General features: G+C 37.7%; 1 protein-coding gene across 16 annotated transcripts in view; it reads right to left on the bottom strand.

Moving 5' to 3' along the window:
• PDE1C (phosphodiesterase 1C) overlaps window positions 1–27,156 on the bottom strand; it is a 509,328-nt gene that overhangs the window by 58,063 nt on the left and 424,109 nt on the right. For all 16 annotated transcript variants that reach the window (XR_009008777.1, XM_057549584.1, XM_057549586.1 and 13 more), the window contains 5 exons: window positions 21,708–21,809; window positions 19,882–20,002; window positions 10,836–10,917; window positions 7,242–7,362; window positions 5,220–5,395 (listed from right to left, as the gene is read on the bottom strand). Coding sequence is in view for 15 of the 16 variants with exons in the window: in XM_057549584.1 (XP_057405567.1) it covers window positions 5,220–5,395; window positions 7,242–7,362; window positions 10,836–10,917; window positions 19,882–20,002; window positions 21,708–21,809 (602 nt within the window). In the remaining variant the exon portion in view is untranslated. The remainder of the gene's footprint in view (window positions 1–5,219; window positions 5,396–7,241; window positions 7,363–10,835; window positions 10,918–19,881; window positions 20,003–21,707; window positions 21,810–27,156) is intronic.

Here is a 27,156-nt window from a genome sequence, read left to right as displayed (position 1 = left end):
AAGGGGGAAGAGAATTCATTTATACTCAGATATCAGCTAAAATAATGTATAATCCTCTCACAGAATCCCCACTGAATCTACTGCAAACTTTCAACATTCAAAATATCCCCGAGTTAAAAGTAATTTTGATGAAAGCTGAAGGTGTTAAATTCTGCTTTGCTACAAGAGCGTAACATATTATCTGAGCAAGAAAAATTCATTTGACAACTGAGTCAGACCAATTTTCTATGGAAAATCTGGCAAAAAAAAAACCCCAAAAAACTTCGGGGGATACATTTCAGAAACAAGTCTGTTTGGGCTCAACTACTGTTGACAGCAGGCAATTAATGTTTAAATTAGTGAATGGTAGCTCTTATGACATCATAACCAGATCCAACATGATTCCTTTCTCTGCAGCAATCATGTTCCAGTGGATGGCTCTGAAATGTTCTACAACTTCTCTACTCTACTCCCATCTCTTCTTTGTATCTCTGAAATATCTGATATTAGTGTGATCAGCCATCAGCATCCAGTGCTACTACTCAAAATAAGTAGACAAAAACAAGCAGACACATAAATAAGAAAAGAGAAAATAAATTGACAGAAGGAACAGCTGTTCCACTGTAATCCAATCCCCTTATATTTTCAGGGTGAAATATTAATATACATAAAATCTTTCCTACTATGAGACACAGTAGGTGATAGAACAATTAATTTATATATGGTAACAGTTCCAGAGATGACATATATACAAAGAATTAACTTTTCAGGTTTTAGATTTAACATCCATGGCACTCCTAGGCTCCTATACTAGTAGAAAGCAAACACTGTAGTTCAATCTCATTTCCTTCTGCTTTCCATTTCACACCATCTGTAGTGATATGATCATTATGAAAATGGCCAAAAGCAAGGAGCTAAAGACTTAAGGTAGAGCACAGCCCTCATGATCTATAAATTACATTCCTCCTGAGAGCTGGTTCTATCCCACACTGAATGTCTGTGCAGTCTTGGAGAAATACATTGATTTCTTCATTTAATTTGCCTTCCTGAATAATGATACTATAGGCTCTTGGTTAAAAATGATATTGGGCTAATTATTGCTTAATATAATTCTCTGAAATGCCTACCTAAACCACCTACAAACAGAGAGAGAAAGAAAGAAAAGGAGAGAAACTAACTTAATAAAGACAACCAAGACACTATGTGAATTATGAATAGTCAACTTTTGATTATATACAAGAACAACAGAAAGGTACTCCTAGCCAATTCAGGACTCAGAAGATGTTCCCGTTGGACCTTTCTAAAAATTTTAGCAAAAGTGCTTCAGCTGACAGAAAAATTCAATCGACATTAAAAATTCAGAATGAGGGAATTCCCTGGCAGTCCAGTGGTTAGGACTCTGCACTTTCACTGCCAAGGGAGCAGGTTCAATCTCTGGTTGGGGAACTAAGACTCTGCAAGCCGAGCAGCAGGGCCAAAAAACAAAAAAATCTCAGAATTAGGAAACTATGTTAATGATGCCAGTAAAACTAGTACATCATAGTGTTAAATAAAAATAATTGTTAAGCTAGATATAAAACTTGATGCAAATATTTAAAATAATATTAAAGAATAAGTTAATTGTAAAATAGCAATTTACTTACAATCGCCTAGGTTGAAAATCTTTTATTGTTTCAATAAAAACTGAGTGACAATGGAGGAAATTTTAAAAAATTCAATAAACTTCTCAGCGCTTGCAGAGGAGTATCATTATATACTATTTCATATTTACATTGATAGAGACATAATTCAATAAAAAATATGAAGATAATCTGTAGTAAAATAAAAATAGGATATATTTTTAAAAAAACATAAAGTTAAAAGGTATAATATATGACAAACTAACTAACTGGACAGAGGTAGGGCAGAAACTGCAAGACAGTTTGTCAACTGAAGAATTACTATTCTTAATATATAAAAAGTTATTATTAATCAGTAGTAAAAATATAAACATCCCAATGAGAAAAATAAAGGGGGAAAATATAGGGAAATGGCACGCTCACTATACTTCTACTGAAAGAGAACACGGTTTAAAAAAAAACTTTCCAGAAAGAAATTTGATAATATACATTAAGAGCTTTAGAATTTTTCATCTACTTTGACAGAGGAATTCCATATCTAGAAATTTACCCTAAATAATCAGATGTAGGCTCAAAGACTGCTGAACTTGTATGTTCATAACAATGTTATATACAATAATGAAGAACTGGAAACCAAAATGCTCAGTAACAGAGAAATGGTTCAACTATGGTATTCCAAACAATGTAGCCATTTACATCATATTTTCTAAGAATATTCAGTATCAGAATAAAATCTTCAAAATAGAAATAGAGAGGGAAAATACTATATTACACTATAATCTCAACTTAAGGGGAAATTTTTACTTATAAATATGCATAGAAAATCAAATTAAAAAGAATTACATCAGAATTTCAACAGTAAATTGAAATTTATTGTTTTGGCTGGAGAGGTTATGAGTGATTTTTATTTTCTTCTTTATATATTTTGTTTATATTTCAGCATGGTAACCTAAACACCTACTATTCTTACACCAGAAAAAAATGTTTAAAAAGTATTAAATCCTGAATGGAAACTGATCAATATTTATCAGACTTGCAAATTGTTATACCTACATATCTTTGTTTGGGAAAAATGATTTTCAGCCCTAAGAGCTGTAAAAAAAAAATACTGATTCAATCTTTCCTAACAACTATGCGTTCTGGCCTAGCTAGCTTTGTAAATCAGGTTGATTAATAAAACTAAGACTTTAGATCCAATTCCATTTCTGATCAATTTAATAACAACATACATTCAAGTGCCCCATGCAGGGCAGCCTTTGCTGAAATCGGGGTTTTCTGGTAAAAAAGAATCATGAGCAAAACAGCCTGGAATAGTATAGCACAAACCAATCTCCAATGGAAAAACAGATGCAAACTGAATTTCTTAACACCAGTCAACCAGCCAACGGCATTATTGGGAAGCTGAAAACGTTATAAAATATTAATTATAGGTTGGCATTTTGACCACCACCTTCTTAACTTTGCATTCAAACTTCTAACTTTCTTTTCCAGTTTTTCAAAATAACAGCTACTACTTATCGGGCACTAAACATGTACAGGCTGTGTTTTCAGTGCTTTACATATATAATTTCTGTTCTTTTCATCAACTCTGTGATGTCTATTATCATCCCCCAAAGGGAATTTTTCTCAAAGACTCTGCGTGAATTTGCCAAAGAGCACAGGGCAAGTAGGGATTCAATTCTCTCTTTCCCCAACTAATTTTGCTTTGATACCCAAACTATCCTCCCACGAAATATATGTGTGCCTTTGTCTACCCCTTTTTCCTTGTTCCCCCTTTCCAAATTCATGGCTCAACCCCAGGCATCCTTCAAATCCTAGCTACAAGATGCCTTCTCAAGCACCCCAACCAAGGTTAGGGGCAAGTTAGGTTAAGACTACCTCTATCAGCATACCTCACATATTTAAAAACTATTAGTGCTTATTTATCTGTTCTTTTTAAAGGGCTAATTTTCTCCTTGAAAAGAAACTGTCTAATGCTCCCCCAGGTGATTAGTTTCAGAAGGTAATTTTAGTAAGCCAGATAACTGTAAACAAATTATTTTGAAGTACCACTTTCAATTGCGTGTTGTCAGGAACTGAATTTTCAAGTGTTAATGAGTGTAATTGATTATGAGAGTGCTTCTTTGAAATGATGCAGTAGCTACCATTGCTGCTTGCACTGCCTGCCAACAAGGAGGATTTCAATGTTTAAAGCATCTGAATAGACTGTGAGAGGCCACACCTAAAATATGGAAGAGGCGTTGGCTCCCTCCAGAGCTCAGGATGCAACCTCTGTCCCCAAATGATAAGGGCCCAATTATGCCTTAAAAGAGTCGTAAAGATAAACCCTTTGCCCCACCTGCACTGAGCAGCCACTTGGACAGGACACAATGTTGGCCTTTGCATAACTCCAGCAGTGAGGTCTCATCTCTTCCACACTAGAAGCAGCCCCCTGCCCCCAATGTTTGAGGACCAAGACTGCCAGAATGTGCTGTGCCTGTCTACTCGTACTTTTCTTCTCACTTGTGCAGACACTGGGTGGATAAAAGTGTGGGATGCTGTGACCGGAGATAAACCTTTCCTTGCCTATAATGAGTGTCTGGGGCTCGGGGCCAGTAGGTGCTGGCGATGAGTGCAAGGCTTCAACTGAACTCCCGTTCTTACTTTGAAAGAAACTCTGTACAAATGCCTCCCTGCCCCTACCCAGGAGACTGCGAGCTTTGAGGATAAGGATATCTGTTATTCACCTCTGTGAATAACACAGAGTACAGAGCCTGGCATACGGTAGGCATTCAGTAGATGTTGGCAAAAACTGACTGATATTGAAGGCTCACCTCCACAAACCCCATTGAGATCAGTCTCCCTGCTGAGCTCTAGAGCCATCCACGACTGTGCCCTCTCTGGAATCAGGCATCACAGCTTCCTAAGACTTACCTCAGGGATGTGTTCCTACCTAGACTATAGCATGAGCATGTAGTATGTACGAATCATGTAGCACATGCTCAATAAACACAAACATGCATATGAGCAAATGAATTTCAGCTTTCAAAGAACAGATTTCAGGGTTTTTTGTTTGTTTGTTTCTAGTACCAAGAGTGATGACTTTTCTGTCTTCAAATTTCTGTTAACCTGCACATTACCTTCATCTTAGAAGGTTAGCCTGAGTAATGGCCGAAGGGAAATTGAGAACATGTAGGATAAAAATGCATGTAAGGGGATTAAAGCCCCTTCTATCCCAATATAATGGCTGAGGTGGCTACTGGCCAGGCTTCATTTAGATAAAAGAAGGAATAAAGGCCTCAAAAATGTGCCGCATGACACGAAATAAGAATGACAAAATGGCCTAGCAGAAACCGAGAAATAGCAACACCCATTCTCTGTAGAATCTTCATTTCGAGAAGATTCTGGTCATACAGCACACAGGTCACGCTGTCGGGAAGCTTGGTGGTCAGCCTCATTCTCTCGTGCACTGAGTGTTAGATATGATGAAGATCAAAAGGTGGTCGATCCTAACATTCAGCAATTTGAATTTATATCCTGAGTTTGTGCTTCATTTGCAACACCTATAAATCAGGGGTGGCAGTGCCTTGCTTTGTAAGCGGGTCTGAGTGGTTTGGATAATATTCCCCAGCAGCACGTTACCTTTGGGCACCTTGGCCCTCCATCTCTCCCGATTGACGTGCACCACCTCAGTCCAAGTGGTTTTAAAACTCTTACAGTCAACAGGGATGACCGAATTGTTGATTGGGGCACTTCCTTCTGAGCCAGAGCTCTTGACACCTGATCGCTTTGCATCTGCCAAACTGATGTTGTTCAAACTGGAGGACAAAAAAAACCATACGGAAGAATTGGGAGATTGGGATTGACATACATACACTAATATGTATAAAATAGATAACTAATAAGAACCTGCTGTATAAAAAAATAAATAAAATAAAATTCAAAAATTCAAAAAAAAAAAACCATACGGAAGAGGAGGGTTAGTGTTTGGAAAATGTGTGCTGATAAACAAGCCTAAGAGAAGAGTGGTGAACACTCAGCAAGTTACTGTCGTGAAATTCCTGGGGCCTGAGCTTTGTAATTCCTATTTTCCATATTCAACAGCTGGGAAAGTCTCCATATTCAGCAGGAAAAAAAACCCCCAAGATTTCAGCCTCATGACTATTGATCGTCCCCACAGTCCCCATATTTCAGATGTTCTTTTTCCATATGACTAGTTTCCCCACACAAGAATTCTCTGCCTTTGACTTTCGGAAATTAATGCATTTAAACTTGACTTCTACTTGGTTCCACAGTTCACCCACCTGCCTCCACACTGACCACTTTTCCAAGTTACCCAGTCACTGGGTCCTCTTTCTTTCCAGCTCTCCCTCCCCCTGAAGTCAAGATCCTCTGATCCCAGGATCCCCAAGGCCAGAGTAAGGTGATTTCCTTATGTTCCTGGGGAAGGTGGAGAGGCACAGACAGCATGGAGACTGTGGGAGATCGGTCATGCAGGAGACCTTTTTAAAGATGATATCATTTTCAGCTTTAAACGTAGGGAATACAGTTAATATATATAATATTATAATACAGAAAGTGCCATCCTTCTGGGAAACTTTAAAGTATCACACACTTCCAGGTAGCTACAGTAGTGACTGACACAAATGCAAATCCACTGAATGACAACCAAGATTGACTAGATAAGTAGGGCAGGTCTCAGCCCAGCGCCGGCAGAGCTGTGGAGCTGTGGGACTCGGGCAGGGGGCTTCTGTCCTCCTTGTTAGCAGCCTTGACTGGGTCCCTCCACCTTAAGCATCCCTGGGGTCCCACTGTCCTAATATTCTTCTTGCCTTTCTTCCTCCTATTTACTCCTTCTCTTGCTCTTTTCTTCTTTTTCTTCATTACATTTCTCTCCTTTACGACAAAGCCCAAGGTTTTGCATGGACGAGGAGAAGGGGAGAGTTGTACTACTGGTAATACTACTAGTAAAGACTGAGCATTAGCTTTATGGTAGCTGACACTTGCTCTGTGCTGGACCCTGTTATCAGGGCTTTACGGAGATTAAATAATTCATTTAATCCTCCCAGTAACCTATGAGTACAATCCATGCTTTCTCAGATGGGGAAACTGAGGCAACTTGCTTGAGATGGCACAGCTAGTAAGTAATGGAATCAGGATGTTTAATCCAGGATTGTGACTCCAGAGGCTGTGCTCTTTGACTACTAAACTACCCTCAATATAGTGAAGTTGTGGCAGAAGGTGATGTAAAATTTCAGTTTTTTTCTATTTTCTTCCTGAACCTAGAAATGAAAGTCAGTTTCATTTCTTGTGGTAACTCTGATCAGTGGTACTTTCCTTTTGGAGTATGGGGAGCAAGGACTCTCTGGGCACAGCAGGTAAAGTGCAGTGACTGATGCGGTTGTGAGCAAAGCCGCCAAAAGAGAGAATGCGGGGTGGGGGGTTGGTACTGGGAAACTGCTGGTCATCACCTAGACCCTGGTCACCCCCTTACAGGCCAGCCTGGAGAGTACAGAGAGTACAACTTTGAGTCCTCCTTTTATCTTTTATAAGGAGGAGGTAGGATGAACATAATAATGAAGTACCACCCCCATCTCTTCCAGAAGAAGTCTATCCCCATGGACAGGCCACCCTGACCCCCAGCTTTCAAGATTCAGCACTGACCTTGAACGCCTCTGTCCTGTCCCACCAGTTTGAGAGGTTTCATCAATTAGTGGACTCAAGATCTTTTCTGTCATGTCCGTGAGCACAGTGAAGGTGGGTTCCACAATGAAATCAATGAAGCCTGAAGAGAAACAGCAAAACTTCAGAGGAACTGCATATTAACTTGGGCCTTTCCATATGTTCCCATGCCAACTGAAGGGTTGTATCTTTCTTTTAAAATTCATCTTCATAGGAGCGCCAGATCAGATTAGGAGAGAATAGGTTGGTCTGAATCATTTAATATATTCCTTGTTTTGAATATCATGAGTCAGTTCCATTCTCCTACATAACCTTCCTATAACTTTTTAGGAGATAGTTCAATAAAGTGCTTAAAAATGCAAGTTCAACATCTACTATGTAAAAAAACGATGTAATAGGCGCTGCATAAAAGACTAAGATGTGTAACACAACCTGCCTGCCCTTGGAAGCTTATAGGAGGAATTAAATGAGCACAAAAATGGAAAGGGCTAAAGGAGAAGCCCAAATAAAGGCCCCTGGGAAGGTAAGGGAGGGAGGATATTTTCCCTCCCACCGAGAAGGCTGCAAACAGCATCATGGAGGTTGTGATGTTTGAGCTGAGCCCTTAAGGGTATTCATTCTAGATGCAGGGGGTGAAATAAGCAAAGTGACAAGGATGGGGAAAAGTGCAGGATGTGTCTGGAGAATGACTGGGGCTTAGGGATTCTTTTGAAGTCAGAAAGGGAAAGCCTGGGGAGGCAGGTCATTATCAGCTCAGGAGGGAGGTTCTTAAGTATCAGGCTAAAGGTTAGGATTTAGACAGGCACTAGAAGCCCCTTGAGATGTCTGGGCAGCATTGTAATAAGATTTTTTTCTGATGTCATTTGGGAAAGTTAATCTGGCAAGATGGATGGGAAGGGAGAGAGCAATAGGGGCTGAGGCTGGGAAACTCATTTTAGAAGCTGTTGCAATAGCTCAAAGGCAAGGTAAGGAAGGCGAGATCCAGTGCCATTTTAAGGTGAGAGTGTGATGGAGGCACAGATACATGCACAGCGGGAGGTGGTCCTGCCTCTAGGTGGGATCTGTCAGAGACCTCCAGCAGGAAGGCAAAGAGAACAGGGACAATGGGGGAGAACGTGACTGGGGAGGAAGATGGTGGGCTTGGTCTTAGATTTGCTGACTTGAGGTACCAGGGACCTATCCAGATGGAAGAGGGTCAAAAGAATTGGAAGAAACAGGGTTGGAAACTAGGAGAAGGGTCAGATCTGGAACTATACTTTTGAGAGATCACCATGCTGGGGAGATAGTTGATGCTGGGCTACAGTGATTGGCTCAACAGTTCAAAAATACCCAAGTGTTCTGTGACACATCAGGAGAAAATACAGAATCTGGAACTAAGGGTGATAACTCATTACACAGCCACATGAAACTAAATACCAGTCAAAGGAAATATAGTGTTTAGAAATATACAAATGCTTATTTGGTTTTTACCATGACCAAGGTGGAAATGATACTGGCATTTAATGCCCAGCAGTGAAGGATGCTAAAAATCCTGTAATGTAATTGGCAAGACAAGAATTGTCCCAAGCAAATACCAATAGTGTCCTGATAAAGAAACACTGATAGCCAAATTTGAATTGCAGTTAATTGCCGTATAATTTTAAGCTGAAATTGAAGTGTCTGATGACAGTATTTTCACCTTTTTTTTTCCTCACGAGTTAAATTCATTCAACATGTCCAAACCCAAACTAACTCATCAGCTTTCCCTCCAATCTTTGTAAATGGGACATGGCTCAACCGCTTAATCTAGATTGCTGCCTTTATCTTAGCCTTGCATCCAGCTGAATCCTTAAGGTTTTATATGCTACCTCTCTCCTGTATTGTCTTAGCTCTGATACTCAACATCTCCTCCCTGTAACTTTGCAGGAAGCACCAGCTGGAGCCCTTGCCTCTAGTCTTACTCAAAACCCTCCAATTAATCCTCCATACTACTGATAGAGAAATCTTTCTAAAGCAGGGATTGGCAAACCTTTTCTGTAAAGGGCCAGAGAGTAATATTTTAGGTTTTGTGGGCCACATACAAAACCTAAGCAAAGGAGTTTGTCATACAACTGCTTAACTCTGCCACTGTAGTGCAAAAGCAGCCATAGACAATATGCAAATGAATGAGCTTAACTGTGTTGTAATAAATCTTTATTCACAAGACCAAGCAGTTGGCCAGATTTGGCCCACAGGCTATAGTTTGCTGATTCTTACTCTAAAACATCAATTTATATATAGTTTTAACCTTACTTAAAATTCTTTAGCTGTGCCCTCATTTCCTACAGGAAAGCATAAGCACACGCTATTCCTAATCTGGACCTGATTTTCTCTCCAAACATGTCCCTCACCACATCCTGCTCCCTACCTACTGCTCCAGCCAAATGGAACTATTTGTAATTAATTCCCCGACAATACTATACTGTTTTAAATTTCCTTGTTTAGTATATGCTGATCCTTGTCTGCAATTTCCTTCCACCCGCCCCTATCCACCTCTAACACATATCACCATTTGCCTAGACACTGCCTACTTATCTCCTAGGACTCAACTCAAATATTACCTTTAAACAAGTCTTTCTGGGTCTAATGTTCACAAGCTCTGTTCTGTATCTCACTGTACCACGTACAATCTCTACCTTAGCATTGTAACAATCTAATAGATTTTGTTTTCTCAACCTCTTGCCTACCACCCAATACTGGTTCAATATCTTTGGGAGCAGACACCATGTATAATTTGTCTTTGTTTTTTTATAACATCTGTTACAGTGCCTAGCAGTGCCCTACACCTAACAGGAACTCAATATATTAATATGAAAAAAAATTAATAAGCCCCCAAAACACAAGTAGAAAAAAATCAATAAATCTTTGTTGAATTTATTTTTTGAATGATTTCAGACTCTTCCAAGGTGGAGATCACTGATGACATTTAATTTATGTATGGCACTGGTACCCTCCCTCACACCTGAAGAATTCTGTAATGCCCATATATTATGGTTATTAGCAGTGTAAAACTTATTTTTACCAAAAAAAAAAAAAAGGTGCTAAATTTATTTTTAAAGGAAGGAAGGAAGGGAGGGAGGAGGGAGGGAGGGAGAGAGGAGGAAGGAAGGGAGGAAAGAAGGAAGGGGAAGGAAACATTTTTAAAGAGCCATTCCTGGAAGTAGGGTCATCCAGGAAATGGTGCTGTCCTGGAAACAGGGCCAGAGGAAGCATCACTGAGGAAACTTCTGGTATTGCATGCAGAATGGAGAGACTGAAATAGAATGGGCTTCCCACCACTAATTCTTGTCATTGCCTTAGTGTTAAGGTCCCTTTTTCTCTTGGCAGGGAATGATGGAGACAGCAGAGTGTCACTGTCTAATCTTCCTGGGAACCAGCTACACTCCAGGGAGAAGGATGGGGAGAGCTGCTCCATCAGCCCAACCAGCCAAAGCCATGAGCACAGCAAGCAGAATGGAGCCAGGTTCCCAGCTGAAGAATCACCGGGAGCACCTGAGCTTACTTCCAGACACTCCTCTCTGGTTTCTCGTTCCATCCAATGGATTGGCAAACACGTACCTACTTGTGACTGGGCAACCATGGTGGACTTCCGGTCACACAGAGGAGAAAAAGGCAGCCCCAGCTCTGCTTCTCTATCACCCTAGAAAAACAGGAGGTCAAAGTAAATTAACAACAACAGGCTGAGCTGCCCAGATTTTATTTCACAACTTCAGCTGCCACAAAGGCCACTGGTCTTTATTTTAATTATTCCAATTACATTATGTAATACGTCCTTTTGGGCCCTGCTCCTCTGCATAAAAGACACCAAGAGGCTGAAGCCCTCTGGGGTCCAATCATTCCATCAAACTGCAAAGGTGCATGCTGTTGTATAGAAAGCCTCATCAGACAACAATAGGTCCCCCAAGGAAAATAAGAAAAGCAACACGTCCTGTGGCCTAGAGCCAACACAGCAGTCAGAATTCTTGTACGTTCTCCAGTTGCCCTGGGCTGACCTGCAGCCTTTCTTGAGCCAGCAAACCCCTCCCAGTTGTGGGGAGTGTCTAAGACACCAATTCTAACTGGACTGATTTGGACTCATTCTCCAAGTGCTACCTAAAGCCATACACAACTGGAATAAGTGCTTCTGGGGTCTTCACTGCAGGGCTCAGTGATGATGAAAAGTGGAACGAAAAAGAAGCGGAGTAAATAATTGCTTGTGTTTATCAAGTTAGACAATAATAAAACATGATTCTCTGGCCAATATGTTCTCAATCTCACCAAAAAGCAAGACTATAATAAGCAAGTGCTATGGAAAGTCTAAATAATGATGGAGATGATTTTTAAAAACCGTTCTGAACCAGAGCGTAATACTTCAGTCACACGCCCAGAGGAAAGGGAAAATGTGTCACCCTTCTGAGAGCCGCAAAGTTGTGCTGATTCAATTTAACAGAAAAGAATCTGCCCAGGTTAATGGCTACTGACTTGGGCTTGAATCTGGCCTTGCTCCCGCCACCTGTGTGATCATAGGAAGTTTATATTCTCTCTCCACATTTCAATTTTTTTTTATAAATTTATTTATTTATTTTTGGCTGTGTTGGGTCTTCGTTGCTGCTCACAGTCTTTCTCTAGTTGTGGCGAGCGGGGGCTACTCTTCGTTGCAGTGCACAGACTTCTCACCATGGTGGCTTCTCTTGTGGCAGAGTACGGGCTCTAGGCACACAGGCTTCAGTAGTTATGGTGCACAGGCTTCAGTAGTTGTGGCTCGCGGGTTCTAGAGCGCAGGCTCAATAGTTGTGGCGCACGGGCTTAGTTGTGCCGTGGCATGTGGGATCTTCCCGGACCAGGGCTCAAACCCGTATCCCCTGCATTGGCAGGCGGATTCTTAATCACTGCACCAACAGGGAAGTCCCACACATTCAATTCAAATGTGGGATAATAATCCCTATGTCATCAAGTAACAATGAAGATTAAGTGAGAAAATGTATATAAATAAATTAAAATAACAATTATTGTTTCCCAGTAGATATTTCTACCATCTAAGTGAAGATCTGAGAAACTTTTAGTGAACTTGTTACATCTAATTGTTACACTCTGATTATAATAAATATCGCCAGTGAACCTATAGTAAATAAAGAGTAATAACCTAATTTGACAACCAAAGTTCAAAAACTGAATGCTTTTTCTTTCTAAGGCATGTTACTAAAGAGAAAGGATGCTAGTTCACATGCACGTTTAAGATCTATTGAAAAGAAGGAAAAGGAATGGGCGCCTGAGGAAGCTGAATAGTGGGGGTCACAATTGGCGCTGGGGACATCCAAGGGTCTCAGGAACAGTCCTGAAGTGGCTTAGTTCCTCTGTACTCTTTCCTGTATGAACAGCCCATGGGACACAATGGTTCCTCTGTTTCTGAGTACGCCTTGCTGAGGGCTGCTCTATCTCTCAAGTGGCATGATGAAAATAACTTACTCCAAAGCTATTTCTACTTGGGCAGTGTGACGAGAAGGAAGAGGATTTATAACATAAATTGTTGTTGTGTAGCTGATTTAGTGGGCTAGCTCAGCTAACACAAATAAAACCCACTCTTATTCCCTATGAAGCAGGGATATAAGTTGTTTTGTTGGTGCATTTTAATGGGTGTGGCTTAGAAGAACACTAACCACTTGACTATTAAGCTGTATGCGTTAATTTGGATTTTATTACTGAAAAAGTGCATGATGTTAAGCAACTTCTTATCCCATGGACTTGTCCATACCCACATCCACACATCACTTACACCTTTTGGATTTAATTAACTATTACTACCAACTACTAAAAACCTATTTTAAGATAGTGGTCCCTGAATTCCCTCTGGAGGACAGATACATTTATAAATTGGAAAATATACACGGAAAGTAATACAGAAGAATGTACTTCTATAGGCGAATCCAGCTTGACTGATACAATATTGTACAACTCTTTAACTACTGGCCCTTGTGGAATTATTCATACACCTTCCTCTTTGTTAAAGAGGTCCATATTTTCAAAAAAGGGGGAAAGTCTCAGTCAGCACAAATGATTTTTTTTTAAAGGAACTCATTTTTTTTTCTTCCAGGACAGTGCAGAAAAATAAATAACTATCATTCTTGTGGTAGGGGTTAAGATAACTGACTGATAAGGTCACAGAATCAATCTACAAAAGGAACACAATGAATGTTAGTTGAATGAATGAAAAGATGAATTTGGTTAGAAACACTCAAGTTCCTTTGGTCACTTGGACATTTATCACAAGCAAGCTGGGAGAGCAATTAGGCAGTTAGTTGTTCACAAGCCACCACCACCCTCCATTTCCTGTCCACACAGCTAGACTATGATTCCCAGAATCTGTGCCAGTTTGTGCTAGATAATAAAGCAGGAGGAGAGGGGATGTATTTCCACCACAGTTCTGGCCTATAAAATCACCTATGCCTATGTTTCTATGTCCTCCCTTCTTTTGCTGGCTTGATGTAGATAAGCACCATGGAAGCCATGTAGATGGTAGAGTCTGGATCTAAAATCCCTGCTTATTGTAAACCATCTGCCAATCAAGAAACACTTGTCAGTACTTTACATGAGTGGGTGATAAAATTCCATTTTATGTGTACTGTTATACATGTGGGCGTTTGTTTGTTACAGCAGCTATCTGTAAGCAGCAAACCAATTAAGAGAAACAAAGGTTCTTTCTGTATTGGAAGTTCACAGGGCAGACGGCATCTCTCAATGCAAGAGCTTCAAAAGACTGTTAGGTGACATCTCAAGCAAGTGTTTCCAGGTAGACTGAAGAAAAGGTATTTGATTGGGGAGGCAACAAAAGCATCAAGTTGAACAAAATGAAGCAATATACATTCTTCTTTCCCAGAGGAAGAAGTTACAAATATGAGGTATGAGAAAATTATTATGATTTTTGGATTTAAGATAAGTATAGTAAAGACATCTTTGCTCTTCCCTCTCAGAAATTATCTTCTCAAAAGAGGAGAATGACAAACAACAGAAACACAAATGAATATTAGGAGAAATCTGTAATCTCAAATCAAAACTACATGAGGAATGGCTGCAAAATGCTGTGAATATCCGGGAGGGGTGAGGTAAGATGCCCAGAGAAGAGGCTTATGGCTGCAGACCTCAGATAAAGCTTGAAGAATAGAGGTTTCCAAAGTTCACTCAGATAGAAAAGTACCCCACATCCATTACATGGGAAAACCAGAGAGAGTAAGCGCTGGTGTGAGGAGCTACTCTGCACCCTATTTAGCTCCAAGGAAGAGTAGAGAAGAAAATGTTGAATGAGAAAACACACAAGCATGGCAAGAGAGTGGGTGGGTGACAGAGACTGAACTGTGAGCAGTCCTACAACTGTTGCCTACTGTTGACCAGGAAGAAGTAAAGGCTAACACACACACACACACACACACACACACACACCCCGTGTCATAGAAGCCTCATAATAAACCATGGAACTTAGAATATTGCTGTTCCAGTTTCTCCCTGGCACATATCTCCTGCAAATAGTTGGTCAAAAAATAATGCATTTCACTCAAAGATGGTAAATAATAATAAAATGAAGAAGAAGAAGTAGGAAGAAGGGAGGAGAATGAGAAGAGGGAGAGGAGAAAGGGGGGGGGGAGAAAGAGGGGGGGAGAAAGAGGAAGCAGCACTATCACCACGACCAGGAGAAAAAAAAAACTTATGAAAAGATACTTCACATGAAAAGAAAAAAAATTAATAAAGGAACAGAAAAATAAAAATAACAGATAGGGAACATTCACCAGAAAAAACAGTGCCACCAAGTGATGACCAAACATACTGCCATGATCAGAAAGAAACTCCTGAAATTATTAAGAACCAGGGCTTAGGGAACCAGGAGCTAGCAGAGCTCAGGGAAGATATGGAAAAGAAAAACAGAACCATCATATAAATGAAGATTGTGTTGGAAGCCACACAAAGGAGAGTTATTCTGGATAAAAACACATTAAGGGACATGGAGTTCAGGACTGAAAAAAATACCACTGATCAGAGAGTTAAAGAAGATTTAAAGGAAAATAACAGACATGGAAGAAAAATAAGAGAGGCAACATATGAATAACTGTTTTTCCTAAAGAAGGAAACAAATAAAACAAATGGAAAAGGAAATCATTAAAGATTTAATGAATGTAACTTGAATCTATACAGAAAAAGAGCATGCCAGGTCCCAAGAAAAGCTATTATAGACCAATCATTATTGAAATATATCCTAGTAATGTCACTGGGCTTCAAAGGTAAAGAAATTATCCTTAGGTCACATAAGCAAAAAGATATATCACCTAGACGTGGAAGTAATTCTAGCATGGCCTCCAACCTCTCCATAACAACATTCATAGGTGGAAGACATTTGAACAAAATCTAAAAAGAACCTCAGGGAAAGAAGGTTTGATTCAAAAAAAGTCTTACCCAAGCAAACTGTGACCCAACTATAACAGCAGTAGAAAAACTTGCAAACACACAAAAATGTGATTTTTAGCACTTCTAGAAGAAACCACTCAAGGAACAACTTTGACCAACCAATAGATGAATGGATCAACCATGGCCAAAGTGCCAGCACTGAATAGAGCCAGGACAAGAACAACTGGAGAATTATGCCTTTGCCAAATTTGTTTATTTTCCACTTTTTGGGTCACATTGTTTTGGTTGTGTTTTTTGTAAACAGCATATAGTACATGAGATAGAATGCTCACTTAGAAAATATTAAGAATTTAGAAATAATATAGCCAACAAACAGTAACAAGGAATTAGTTATATTACGAAAGGAAAATGGGAAAGGTGTTGGGAGTTATGAATAAGTGCTGTCCTTCTTATGCGTTAAAAATGGGGGTGCAAAAAAAAAATGGGGGTGCAAATATACCATTTAAACCTGATATATAAAGGAATAGAGCTCTATTTAAATAACAAAGGTACAGACTACAAGAATTAAGCAAGTTACAACGAGGTGTTGGGGAAGCAGCAAGAGGAGGTAGAAGTTTACTATTGCAGGGAGGCAATAGATACTATCTAAATAAATAGAGGATGTAAAGTTTTCATTATCAACTTAGCCACTAGAACATAATATAAAACTTCCAAGTCATCAGAAGAAATAAAAACATAACAAAGCAGATGGTACCACCAATATAGTGAAAGATTTAAAAAGAAGCCACACAAACAGAAATCATAATATAAAATATGACAGCACCTAAGAGCAAAGATGCCTGTCATTTCAATAGATGTTAATATGGCTGATTTCAAATAATAAAAGAATCTTAGATTGACTCATAAAAAAACCTCAATTATATACAGTGTTTAAAAGACACACCCAAATCAAAGCATCTCTGAAAAGGTTAAAGTAGAAAGTTGTGCAAAGCCAAGAGTCTCTTCTTAAAATGAGCCGAATTTGAATTCTAGGTAAAAGCATTAGATAAGACAAAGAAGCGGGCTTTATAATGATAAACATACAGTAAACTATGAAAATCTAACAGTTATGAATATCCAAGAACACAAATAACACAGAATCGACATGCATGAAGCAAAAACTATACCACATAGAAAATGAAAATAATAGAAACACCTGTCAGCCCATGATAGATCAAATTTTTTAAAATAATATATAAAATACTTAAATGACATAATTAATAAGGTGGATGTGCTTGGTGTTCTTTGATTTTTATACCCTGCAAGTAGAAAATAAACCTACTTTCCAAGAGCCATGAACATTCACAAAAATTGATTATATAGTAGGTGACAAATGAGTTTCACAGTAAGATCCAAACAATGAAAAAAATCCTTTGATCAAATTTCAATAAGCCACAAATTAATTACAAAAGTAGAAGGCAAAGGAAACTACCACTGGAAAATTACATAAACAAACATCTCCATCTGAAGCAACTTTTGGGCAATAGAGAAATCAAAACCCAAATTACAGAATATTTAGAAAAGAAGGATTGCGAACACACTGCATATTAGAACCTACGAGATTCATGATAACACAAACTCCTAGCCTTATATTTTCTAATATCAAACAAGCAGAATGAAAATAATTGAATTGAGCATCCAACTCAGGGAATTAGCAAAAGAACAAAATAAACTCAAGCAGAAGAAATGAATTAATAAAAATGAAAACAGTAACTGACATCATAAAATAAAAAAGATTAGCTAAAGATTAGCAAATAATCAAATGATTAGCTAATTTCATACAGAAGAAAGGAAAAAAACACTGATATAGGAAATAAACAAAAGTGGGGAAACAACCACAAACACAGAGGAAATTAAAAGAATTGTAGGAGATGTTTGAAAAATATACAGCAATACTAAGGAAATGAATCTCAAAATGTATTCACCAAAGAGGCAAACTTATACTTCCTTAAAGTCAATATTTCATTGTAAAAGACTTGAGACAGTGGCTTGGATTTTGTAAAAAATGGTTGTAAAACTGAAGATGTAGCTTACTCTTTTAGCAAAGCATAGACGGTCTGGTCTATCAGCACTGAGGCTATGCCCTTATTTTGAAATATAACCCAACTTCTAAATGTAATTTTTTCAAAGATTCTACAGTCCCATTGAGATTTCCCATTTGAACTGTCCAATTTAAAATCTATAGTTAAGAACTCAGGCAACATTTCTCCTACATGGGTTACTTACCACGGCTTATGGCACTGGGTTAAAATATTAAGTCAATAAAAATAATTTACTGAATCATAATTGCTAAAAAATAGTTCCAGTCCAGTGAGATAACATTCCATTCCCAATTGGCAAGAAATTCAATATGCTTATTTTCACATTGCCTCTGGTACATTTTCTTTCAATTCAACCTTATGTTTGTGCAAACAAGCTTTTCTTTAATGGGAATAAATGTTCACATATTTAAGTAATTTCTCATATTCACTCTCTCACAATTAAAAAATGGAATCACTTCAATACCTCAAACTTATATGAGGAGTTAGTGATGATTTACCTCTGGCTATAGATTAAATACTCCTAGTTATAGGGAGTATTATTACAAAAGCAATAATCAAAAAAAGCATATGATAAGGGAAGTGGCGATTTGGAGAAAATTCTTTCATTAATATTAGAAAAGTAACTTCTGGAGAAATGGCTCAAAATTAGTCCTCGATTAAGGATGATTTTGCAGTCATTCTTGTATATACAGCATGGCCACACCTGTACAGCTCTAGTTCCTCTCACGCCCTTAGGTTCCCCTTGAGAACTACTCTGTGAGGCCAAGCAGTGGTCATGTAAGGGAAACAGCCATATGCTGAATAAGGTACCTGCTGGCGTATTCATAGAACAGCTTAAGGGGGCACACGTGTGTGCACGTGTTGATGTGCACCCTTGGACAGAATGAAGGAATTGTAGAACATTTAATGTGGGAAGGACACTAAGGAAAAAATCTGGTCCAACCTTCCTTTAAATCCTCCCACCTTCTAAAAAACAAATCACAGATGAGACCACTGGGAACCAGAGGAGTGATTTCATTAGTTCCAGACCACAAACCAGTTGGAATAAAAATTCCAATAAAGGGCCTTCTGAACTTTGCCTAATATTCTGTTAACTCTAGTCCCACTTTGTTACTGGATATTGTGTGCAGCTTCAGAAGGAAAAAAACAAACACAGAAATGCCTTCTATAATTTCTCCATTCAAACTAGAATCATAAGAATAAGAGTAATCATAAGAGTAATTTGCTTCCAAAAATCTGAGTAACCAGTGAAAGAGTACACCTCTTGTCAGTTTAGAGGACAAAGTTGAGACTGTTGTTAATATGTAGTGTTTTATGGAATCTCAGAGGTCTCTGAATCCGTACTGTAACCTCCCTCAGTAAATTAACAAGAATTAATTAATTAACTGTATTAATCTGAATTAACTGTTAATTCAGGTCCCACAATCTACATGTCATCTTGCCTTCAACCTCAGGACCTCATGTCTCGAAGCAGATATTTAATGGCAGCTCTTCTTGAGATGAGCTTCGCATACATGTCTGGGTTTGAGAAGACAGCAGTCTTGGGCTATGCATTTATTTACCTTTTTATTTCTCTACTTCTATGCACCTTTTTTTAAAAAAAAATTTAAAGCAATGTATCCTCATTAAAGACTCTCACTATTCTTGTAGAAAACACAACCTGTGTCTTAGGATGTACTAAGTTTAAATATAATTGGAACAGTAGCTTCTAGTGATTTCTTGACCTCAAATTGCCTCACCCGGCTTTGGAATTTGACAACATGGGTTTGTCTGCTAGAAAGGAACAACCCAGCCAATTATAACAGAGAAGCAAGTTAAAGCGACTGCCATTTGGTCACCAACCCCCCAGCCCCCAAAATTAAAAGCATTCCTCAGATGACATTTTGACAAAAGACTGCCACAAGGAAATGTTTTTGTTTTTGTTTTTTTTGGCATAGGATAGAAATATCATAACATTCCAAGAATCAGAATTTAGGTGAGATTCAAAAATCACATGACCAGGAGACGAAAAAAAAAAAGCTGTGAACCCTCCCTCCACAAAGAAGATGACTGTAATTGCAATAGTCTTTATCACAATGTTGCTGAAATATAAAATTCAGGATATGTCCATGGATGACAGCAGTGGGGGCGTGGTTAGCAGAGCAACAAGGTACCTGTCTGAAGAACTCCTCCAGGAGTGACATCGTCCAGCGATGGTGGAGCTCCCAGGCTTTTGCTGGATGGCTGATGTCTGCCGTGTGCAACATCAGGGATAATGCTTTCGGCTTTTCAATTCTGTAAACCCAAAGGATCCAAACACATGATGACCAAACTTACAGAACCTCAATAAGAGTTTTTAACAAATCACCATTTTTAAAAATCCCTTCCAGAACACTCTTTGACATAAATCACAGCAAGATCTTTTTTGATCCACCTCCTAGAGTTATGGAAATAAAAACAAAAATAAACAAATGGGACCTAATGAAACTTCAAAGCTTTTTCACAGCAAAGGAAACCATAAACAAGAAGAAAAGACAACCCTCAGAATGGGAGAAAATATTTGCAAACGAATCAACCGACAAAGGATTAACCTCCAAAATATATAAACAGCCCATGCAGCTCAATATTAAAAAAAGAAACAACCCAGTCCAAAAATGGGCAGAAGACCTAAATGGACATTTCTCCAAAGAAGACATACAGATGGCCAAGAAGCACATGAAAAGCTGCTCAACATCACTAATTATTAGAGAAACGCAAATCAAAACTACAATGAGGTATCACCTCACACCAGTTAGAATGGGCATCATCAGAAAATCTACAAACAACAAATGCTGGAGAGGGTGTGGAGAAAAGGGAACCCTCTTGCACTGTTGGTGGGAATGTAAATTGATACAGTTACCATGGAGAACAGTATGGAGGTTCCTTTAAAAACTAAAAATAGAATTACCATATGACCCAGCAATCCCACTACTGGGCATATACCCAGAGAAAACCATAATTCAAAAAGACACATGCACCCCAATGTTCATTGAAGCACTATTTACAATAGCCAGGTCATGGAAGCAACCTAAATGCCCATCGACAGACGAATGGATAAGGAAGATGTGGTACATATATACAATGGAATATTACTCAGCCATAAAAAGGAACAAAATTGGGTCATTTGTAGAGACGTGGATGGATCTAGAGACTGTCATACAGAGTGAAGTAAGTCAGAAAGAGAAAAACAAATATCGTATATTAACGCATATATGTGGAACCTAGAAAAATGGTACAGATGAGTCGGTTTGCAGGGCAGAAATAGAGACACAGATGTAGAGAACAAACGTATGGACATCAAGGGGGGAAAGCGGCGGGGGGTGGTGGTGGTGGGATGAATTGTGTGATTGGGATTGACATGTATACACTGATGTGTATAAAATGGATGACTAATAAGAACCTGCTGTATAAAAAAATAAATAAAATAAAATTCAAAATTAAAAAAAAAATAAAATAAAAAATAAAAAAATAAAATCCCTTCCATTCTCCCATCTCAAACCCCACTGCGGCTGAACTAGGGGATAATCATCAATTCATCCTACAACTGGGATTTTCATCAGCAAGGTCTCCATGTTTATTGAACTGGACACCTCAAAAACTGACTCAAAACCATTTCTGGAATGACTGCCATCATTAAAAAGACAACAAGAATCCAAGAGTCACTCACTGACCTTTATTTGTTGCCTCTGCATTGAGTGGATCTTCAATAATTTCGTTTCTGATGGAAATATTTTAAATTCTAATTGGGGCAGATTGTTACTGGGGCAAATTGTTATTTCAACCCTAATGAGAATATATCTGTGATAGGTACAATCCTCATGCTTTCTCCTCCAAGCATCATTATTTTATGAGATCACTCAGTAAAGTCATATTGAAGGAGACAAACTTTAAAGGTACAGTGACATGGACAAGGACGAGGTCAAACACCTATGAAAACACATGATGTCACAGGCCTACTCACGCTTCTGGCTGCTGCAGAGCAGTCTTCATCGCTTTGATTTGCTGGAAATGACAGGACATATCCGTAGCCATCACCATCTCAATTACCAAGGTCCGAAACTCCCTTTCAGGGACACCCCATGGAGAAAAAAGGATAGAAGTGAAAAATGGAAAGAAAAATTAGTTTATTCTTTGCCATTTCTAACCAAAATCAGTTAATTGGTTGTGACATTTTGAATCTAACTTGAGTCTTTTAGGCGGACTTTTTTATGAGGAATAAATGAAGGTTAAAGATTAAGGATATCATTTATTAGGAATATGATATGTGGAATGCACGTATCATTTGGAAAATTAACTCACAGGAAAAATTCCAAAGAAACTGAAAGTGTAGTAAAGCATTCCTTTCTGTATTGAATTCAAGTTTTAAGAAAAAATTAATTTGAAATTAATCCTAGGAGGGGGACTGATAATCCATAGTACATGTTGGATATAGGTATTTTACTTTTTTTAATAGACTTTTTTAGAGCAGTTTTAGGTTTACAGAAAACTTGGGAAGATAGTATACCCTCCCATATACCCTCTCCCCCACTGCAGTTTCCCCCAATATTAACCTCTTACATTAATGCAGTACATGTGTTACAAATGATAACCAACATCGATACCTTACATTCACTCCAGTCCATAGTTTACCTGAGGGTCCACTCTCATGTTGCACAGTTCTATGAGGTTTGGCAAATGCATACTCGCATGTTCCCACCATTAACAGTATCAGACAGAATAGTTTCAACACCCTAAAGTACCGTGTGCTCCACCTATTCATTCCTCTTGCTCCTGAAGCCCTGCCAAACACTGATCTTTTTATTCTCTCTAAGAACTTCATTGAAGTAGAATTCGCATAGAATAAACCGCTTCCCTAAAAGTTGCACATTTCAATGAGTTTTAACAGTTGAGTAAAACTTTTGGAAGGACCACCACAGTCGTGGTTCTGAACATTTCCATTGCCCTCAAACCTCTTTGTAGCTCATCTCTTCCTCTACCCACAGGCCCCAGGCAACATTTGATCTGCTTTACGTCTAGATAGTTTGCTTTATGTCTTTCTGGTTTTATTATATGTGTGTGTGTGCGTGTGTGTACTCATACATATATATAACTAGAAAATGCAAACTAGAGAGGCATAAAGCAGATATATATGTGCATGTGTATATACACATATAGAGAGTACATAGGTACATGCACATATATGTTAAACTAGACACTAGGTATACACACTTATATGTATCTGCCTACGCACACACACACATATAAAATACAAAATGTACTCTTATTTTTCTAGCCTTCTTTACTCAGCATAATGATTTGCGATTCATCCACATAGTTGTTCATCAATAGTTCATTTGTTTTTACTACTGAATGGTATGCCATCATACGAGGACACCACAGTTAATTTATCCATTCACCAGCTGATGGACATTTGGGTTATTCGATTCTAGTTTGGAGCCCTTATGAATAAAACTATGAGTGTTTATGTACTAGTCACTGTGTAGATATGTTTTCATTTCTTTTGAGTAAATACCTAGGAGTAGAATGGCTTGTTTATAAGATAGATGAGTGTTTAACTTTATTAAAAAAACTACCAAAAATTTTCAGAGTGGTTTGTATCACTTTACGTTTTGACAATCAGTGTATGAAAGTTCCAGATTTTCTATATCTCAGCCATTCTAAGGGATATGTAGTGGTATCTCAGTGTTTTTCATTTGTGTTTCTTTGATGACTAATGATGTCAGGCACCTTTTCATGTACTTATAGGCCATTTGTATATCTTTATTTAGGGAAATGCCTCTTTCAGACCCTTCCCCCTTTTTTTTAAATTGAGCTATGATTGATTTACAATATTATATTAGTTTTAGGTGTAAAACATAAGGATTCAAAATTTTTATTCCATTTAAAGCTATTATAAAATATTGGCCATATTCCCTATGTTGTACAATATAGTCTTGTAGCTTATTTATTTTATACATAGTAGCTTGTACTTCTTAATCTCCTACCTCTATCATATAAGTGATATCATACAGTATTTGTCTTTCTCTGTCTGACTTATTTCACTACACATAAGACCCTCCAGGTCCATCCATGTTGTCGCAAATGGCAAGATTTCATTCTTTTTTATGTCTGAGTAGTATTATATACATATACCACATCTTCTTTATCCATTTGTCTGTTGATACACATTTAAGTTGCTTCCATATTTTGGCTATTATAAATAATGTTGCTATGAACATTGGGAAGAATGTATCTTTTCTAATTAGTATTTTCATTTTCTTTGGATATATACACAGGAGTGGAATTGCTGGGTCATATGGTAGTTCTATTTTTAGTTTTTTGAGGAACCTCCATACAGTGTTCCACAGTGGTAGCACCGATTTACATTCCCACAAACAGTGTACAAAGATTCCCTTTCTCCACATCCTCCCCATGATTTGTTATTTGTGGTCTTTTTGATGACAGCCATTCTGACAGGTGTGAGGTGATATCTCATTGTGGTTTTGACTTGCGTCTCTGATGATTAGTGATGTTGAGCATCTTTCCATGTGCTTGCTGGCCATCTGTATGTCTTCTTTGCAAAAATGTCTATTCATGAACCTTACCCTTTTTAAAATTGAGTTGTCTGTGTTCTTCTTATTGAGCAGTAGAAGTACACTATACATTCTGGATATAAATCCTATGTAAGATATATGTGTTGTGAATAACTTCTACTTCCTACCTTGCTTTTTTTTTTTTTTACAGTATCTTTCAAAGAGCAAAAGTTTTAAATCTTAATACAATTTTAAAAAATTTTATTGGAGTATAGTTGATTTACAATGTTGTGTTAGTTTCAGGTGTACAGCAAAGTGATTCAGTTATACTTATTCATATATTCATTCTTTTTCAGATTCTTTACCCATATAGGTTACTGCAGAATATTGAGTAGAGTTCCCTGTGCTATACAGCAGGTCCTTGTTGGTTATCTATTTTATATATAATAGTGTGTGTATGTTAATCTAAACTTTAATACAATTTTTTTAATGCTTCATGCTTTTTGGGGTCCTATCTGAGAAACCTCCAACTACCCCAAGGACTTTGTTTTCCTCTGGAAGTCTTACCATTTTAATCTTTTATATTTGGTCTATGATCAATTTCAAGGTAAATTTTGAGTATGACGTGAGGTAAGGATAAAACGTTTTTTTCATATTGATATCCATTTGTTCCAACACCATTTGTTGAAAAGCTTTTCCTTTCCCCATTGAATGCCTTGGAAGGAGATATAGATATAGATATAGATACATAGATATATAGATATATATCTATACATAAACACACACACACACAGACTAGCAGCAAACCATTGGAAAATAAATAAAATAATTTATTTTACAATAGCACAAAATATAAAATACTTAGTAGTAACTTTAAAAAGCAAGTGTAACTCCTGTTCACTGAAAACTACAGAACGCTGCTGATTAAAGAGGACCTAAATAAATTAAGAGATATACTGTCATCATGTAGCTCTTTAGCATTTCTTAAAATGCAGCTCTGTTGGTGACAAATTTCTGTAGTTTTCCATCATCTGAAAATAACGTTATGTCATCTTTACTTTTAAAGGATATTTTCATGGGACATAGCATTCTGTGTCAACTTTTTTGTTGTTGTTTCTTCTAACACTTTAAAGACATTATTCCATTGCCTTCTGGCCTCCATGGTTTCTGATGAAAAGTCCAAAGTAAATCAAATTGTTCCCTTGAATGTAATGTGTCATTTTTCTCTAATTTTATCTTTGACTCTTAGCAGTTTGACTATAATATGCATGCAGGTATGTTTTTCTTTGAATTTATCCTGTTTAAGTTTGCTGAGTTTCTTGAATCTATAAATTTATCTCATTCACCATGTTTGGAAAGTTTTCAGCCATTATTTCTTCAAATATTTCTTGTGTCTCATTCTCTCTCTCTCTCTCCTCTCCTTCTGAGACTGTAGTTGTCCCTATGTTTGACCACCTGAAATTGTCCCATAGGTCCCTAAAACTGCTCATTTTTAAAAATCTTTTTTTTCTCCTACTTCTTCAATATGGATAATTTGGATTGATCTTTTCAAGCTCACTGAATTCTTTCTTCTGTCCTCTCCAACTTGCTACTAAGCCAATACAGTGAATTTTCAATATAGATATTTTATTTTTTCAGTTCTAAAATTTCTGTGTGCTCTTGCTTATATTGTCATTTCACTGGTTAAATTTTACTGTATTTTATTTATTACAAGCATATTTTCCTTTACCTCACTGAGACTAAATATAATAACTGCTTTAAAAGTTCTTGCCTGATAATTCCAACAATAGTTCATCTTGGAGATTGCATCTATTGATTGTCTTTTCCCTTGCAAACAAGTCACATTTTCCTGCTCTCTGTATTGTCATTGAGACTGTCACAGAATTTAAGTTTCCCCTTATTTGGCAATCTCTTTTCTGGAGTTCTAATTCACTTGCTAGCAGCTCTGGTAGTTCCTACACTGGTTTCTCTAGCCAGAAACACAGTGGAGGTTTTTGTATAAATATAGCTTTATCCATCTAGTGTTGCCTTGACTGAGACTGCCTTCAGAGTAAAGACACAAAACGTCACACTCACCTCATCCTGTCAGATTCTCCAAATTTTAACACATCTCCAAAATTTGTCTGACTTTGTTTACTCTCTACAGCTCTCACGTCATTGGAGGTTGTGTTCATTTGTGTCTTTGTATTTTGTCCATAGTTTATGGCTTTATTTGCAGGAGAATTGCTTTATCAGTAGCTGATTTGGCCTGCCCAAAGTGGAATTCCATATTTTCCACTTTGAAATGCAGTAAATACCTGGTAATACATTCATTTATAAAGGTCCAAAAAGTCTAATGCACTTATGTATCCAAATAGAGTCTATCAGATATTAAATTGCTTTCCTAGAAAGACACAGGATACTAAACATATATTGTCTTTGGGTTAATGGGCTTAACTGAGAGCCCTTAATAATAAGTTAATATTTTATTTGTGAGATAATACCACTGTCTTAGAGCAATGTATCTCAACATTAATAAAATATGATAAAATAATAAAACAATATTTTTAAAACTGTCCTTAAACGAAAATATCATAGAACACTAAATCTATGTAACTTAAGTTACATCAACTACAATCTTTTCTTAACCTACAGAATCCTCAAAAACAGGAGTAACAAAAAAGCAGGGCACTACGGGCTATAATTATAAAGCTTCCACTGAATCAGAATGTTCCTGTACCTGAGATGTTTCATGATTCTAAATCAATTATATTTCACTTTCCCTTTGAGATAATAAAGATAGTGCTGAATAAAAAACACAAATATATAAGGCTAGTACATAAACAGATCTCATTAAACTATATTTTTCAAGTAACTAGTTTGACTTTTTTTATATTAAATTCACTTATGTTTAGCTGG

This window comes from Balaenoptera acutorostrata, chromosome 7, assembly GCF_949987535.1.
Source record: "Balaenoptera acutorostrata chromosome 7, mBalAcu1.1, whole genome shotgun sequence".
NCBI lineage: Eukaryota > Metazoa > Chordata > Mammalia > Artiodactyla > Balaenopteridae > Balaenoptera > Balaenoptera acutorostrata.
This window is presented reverse-complemented; position numbering and strand designations above follow the sequence as displayed.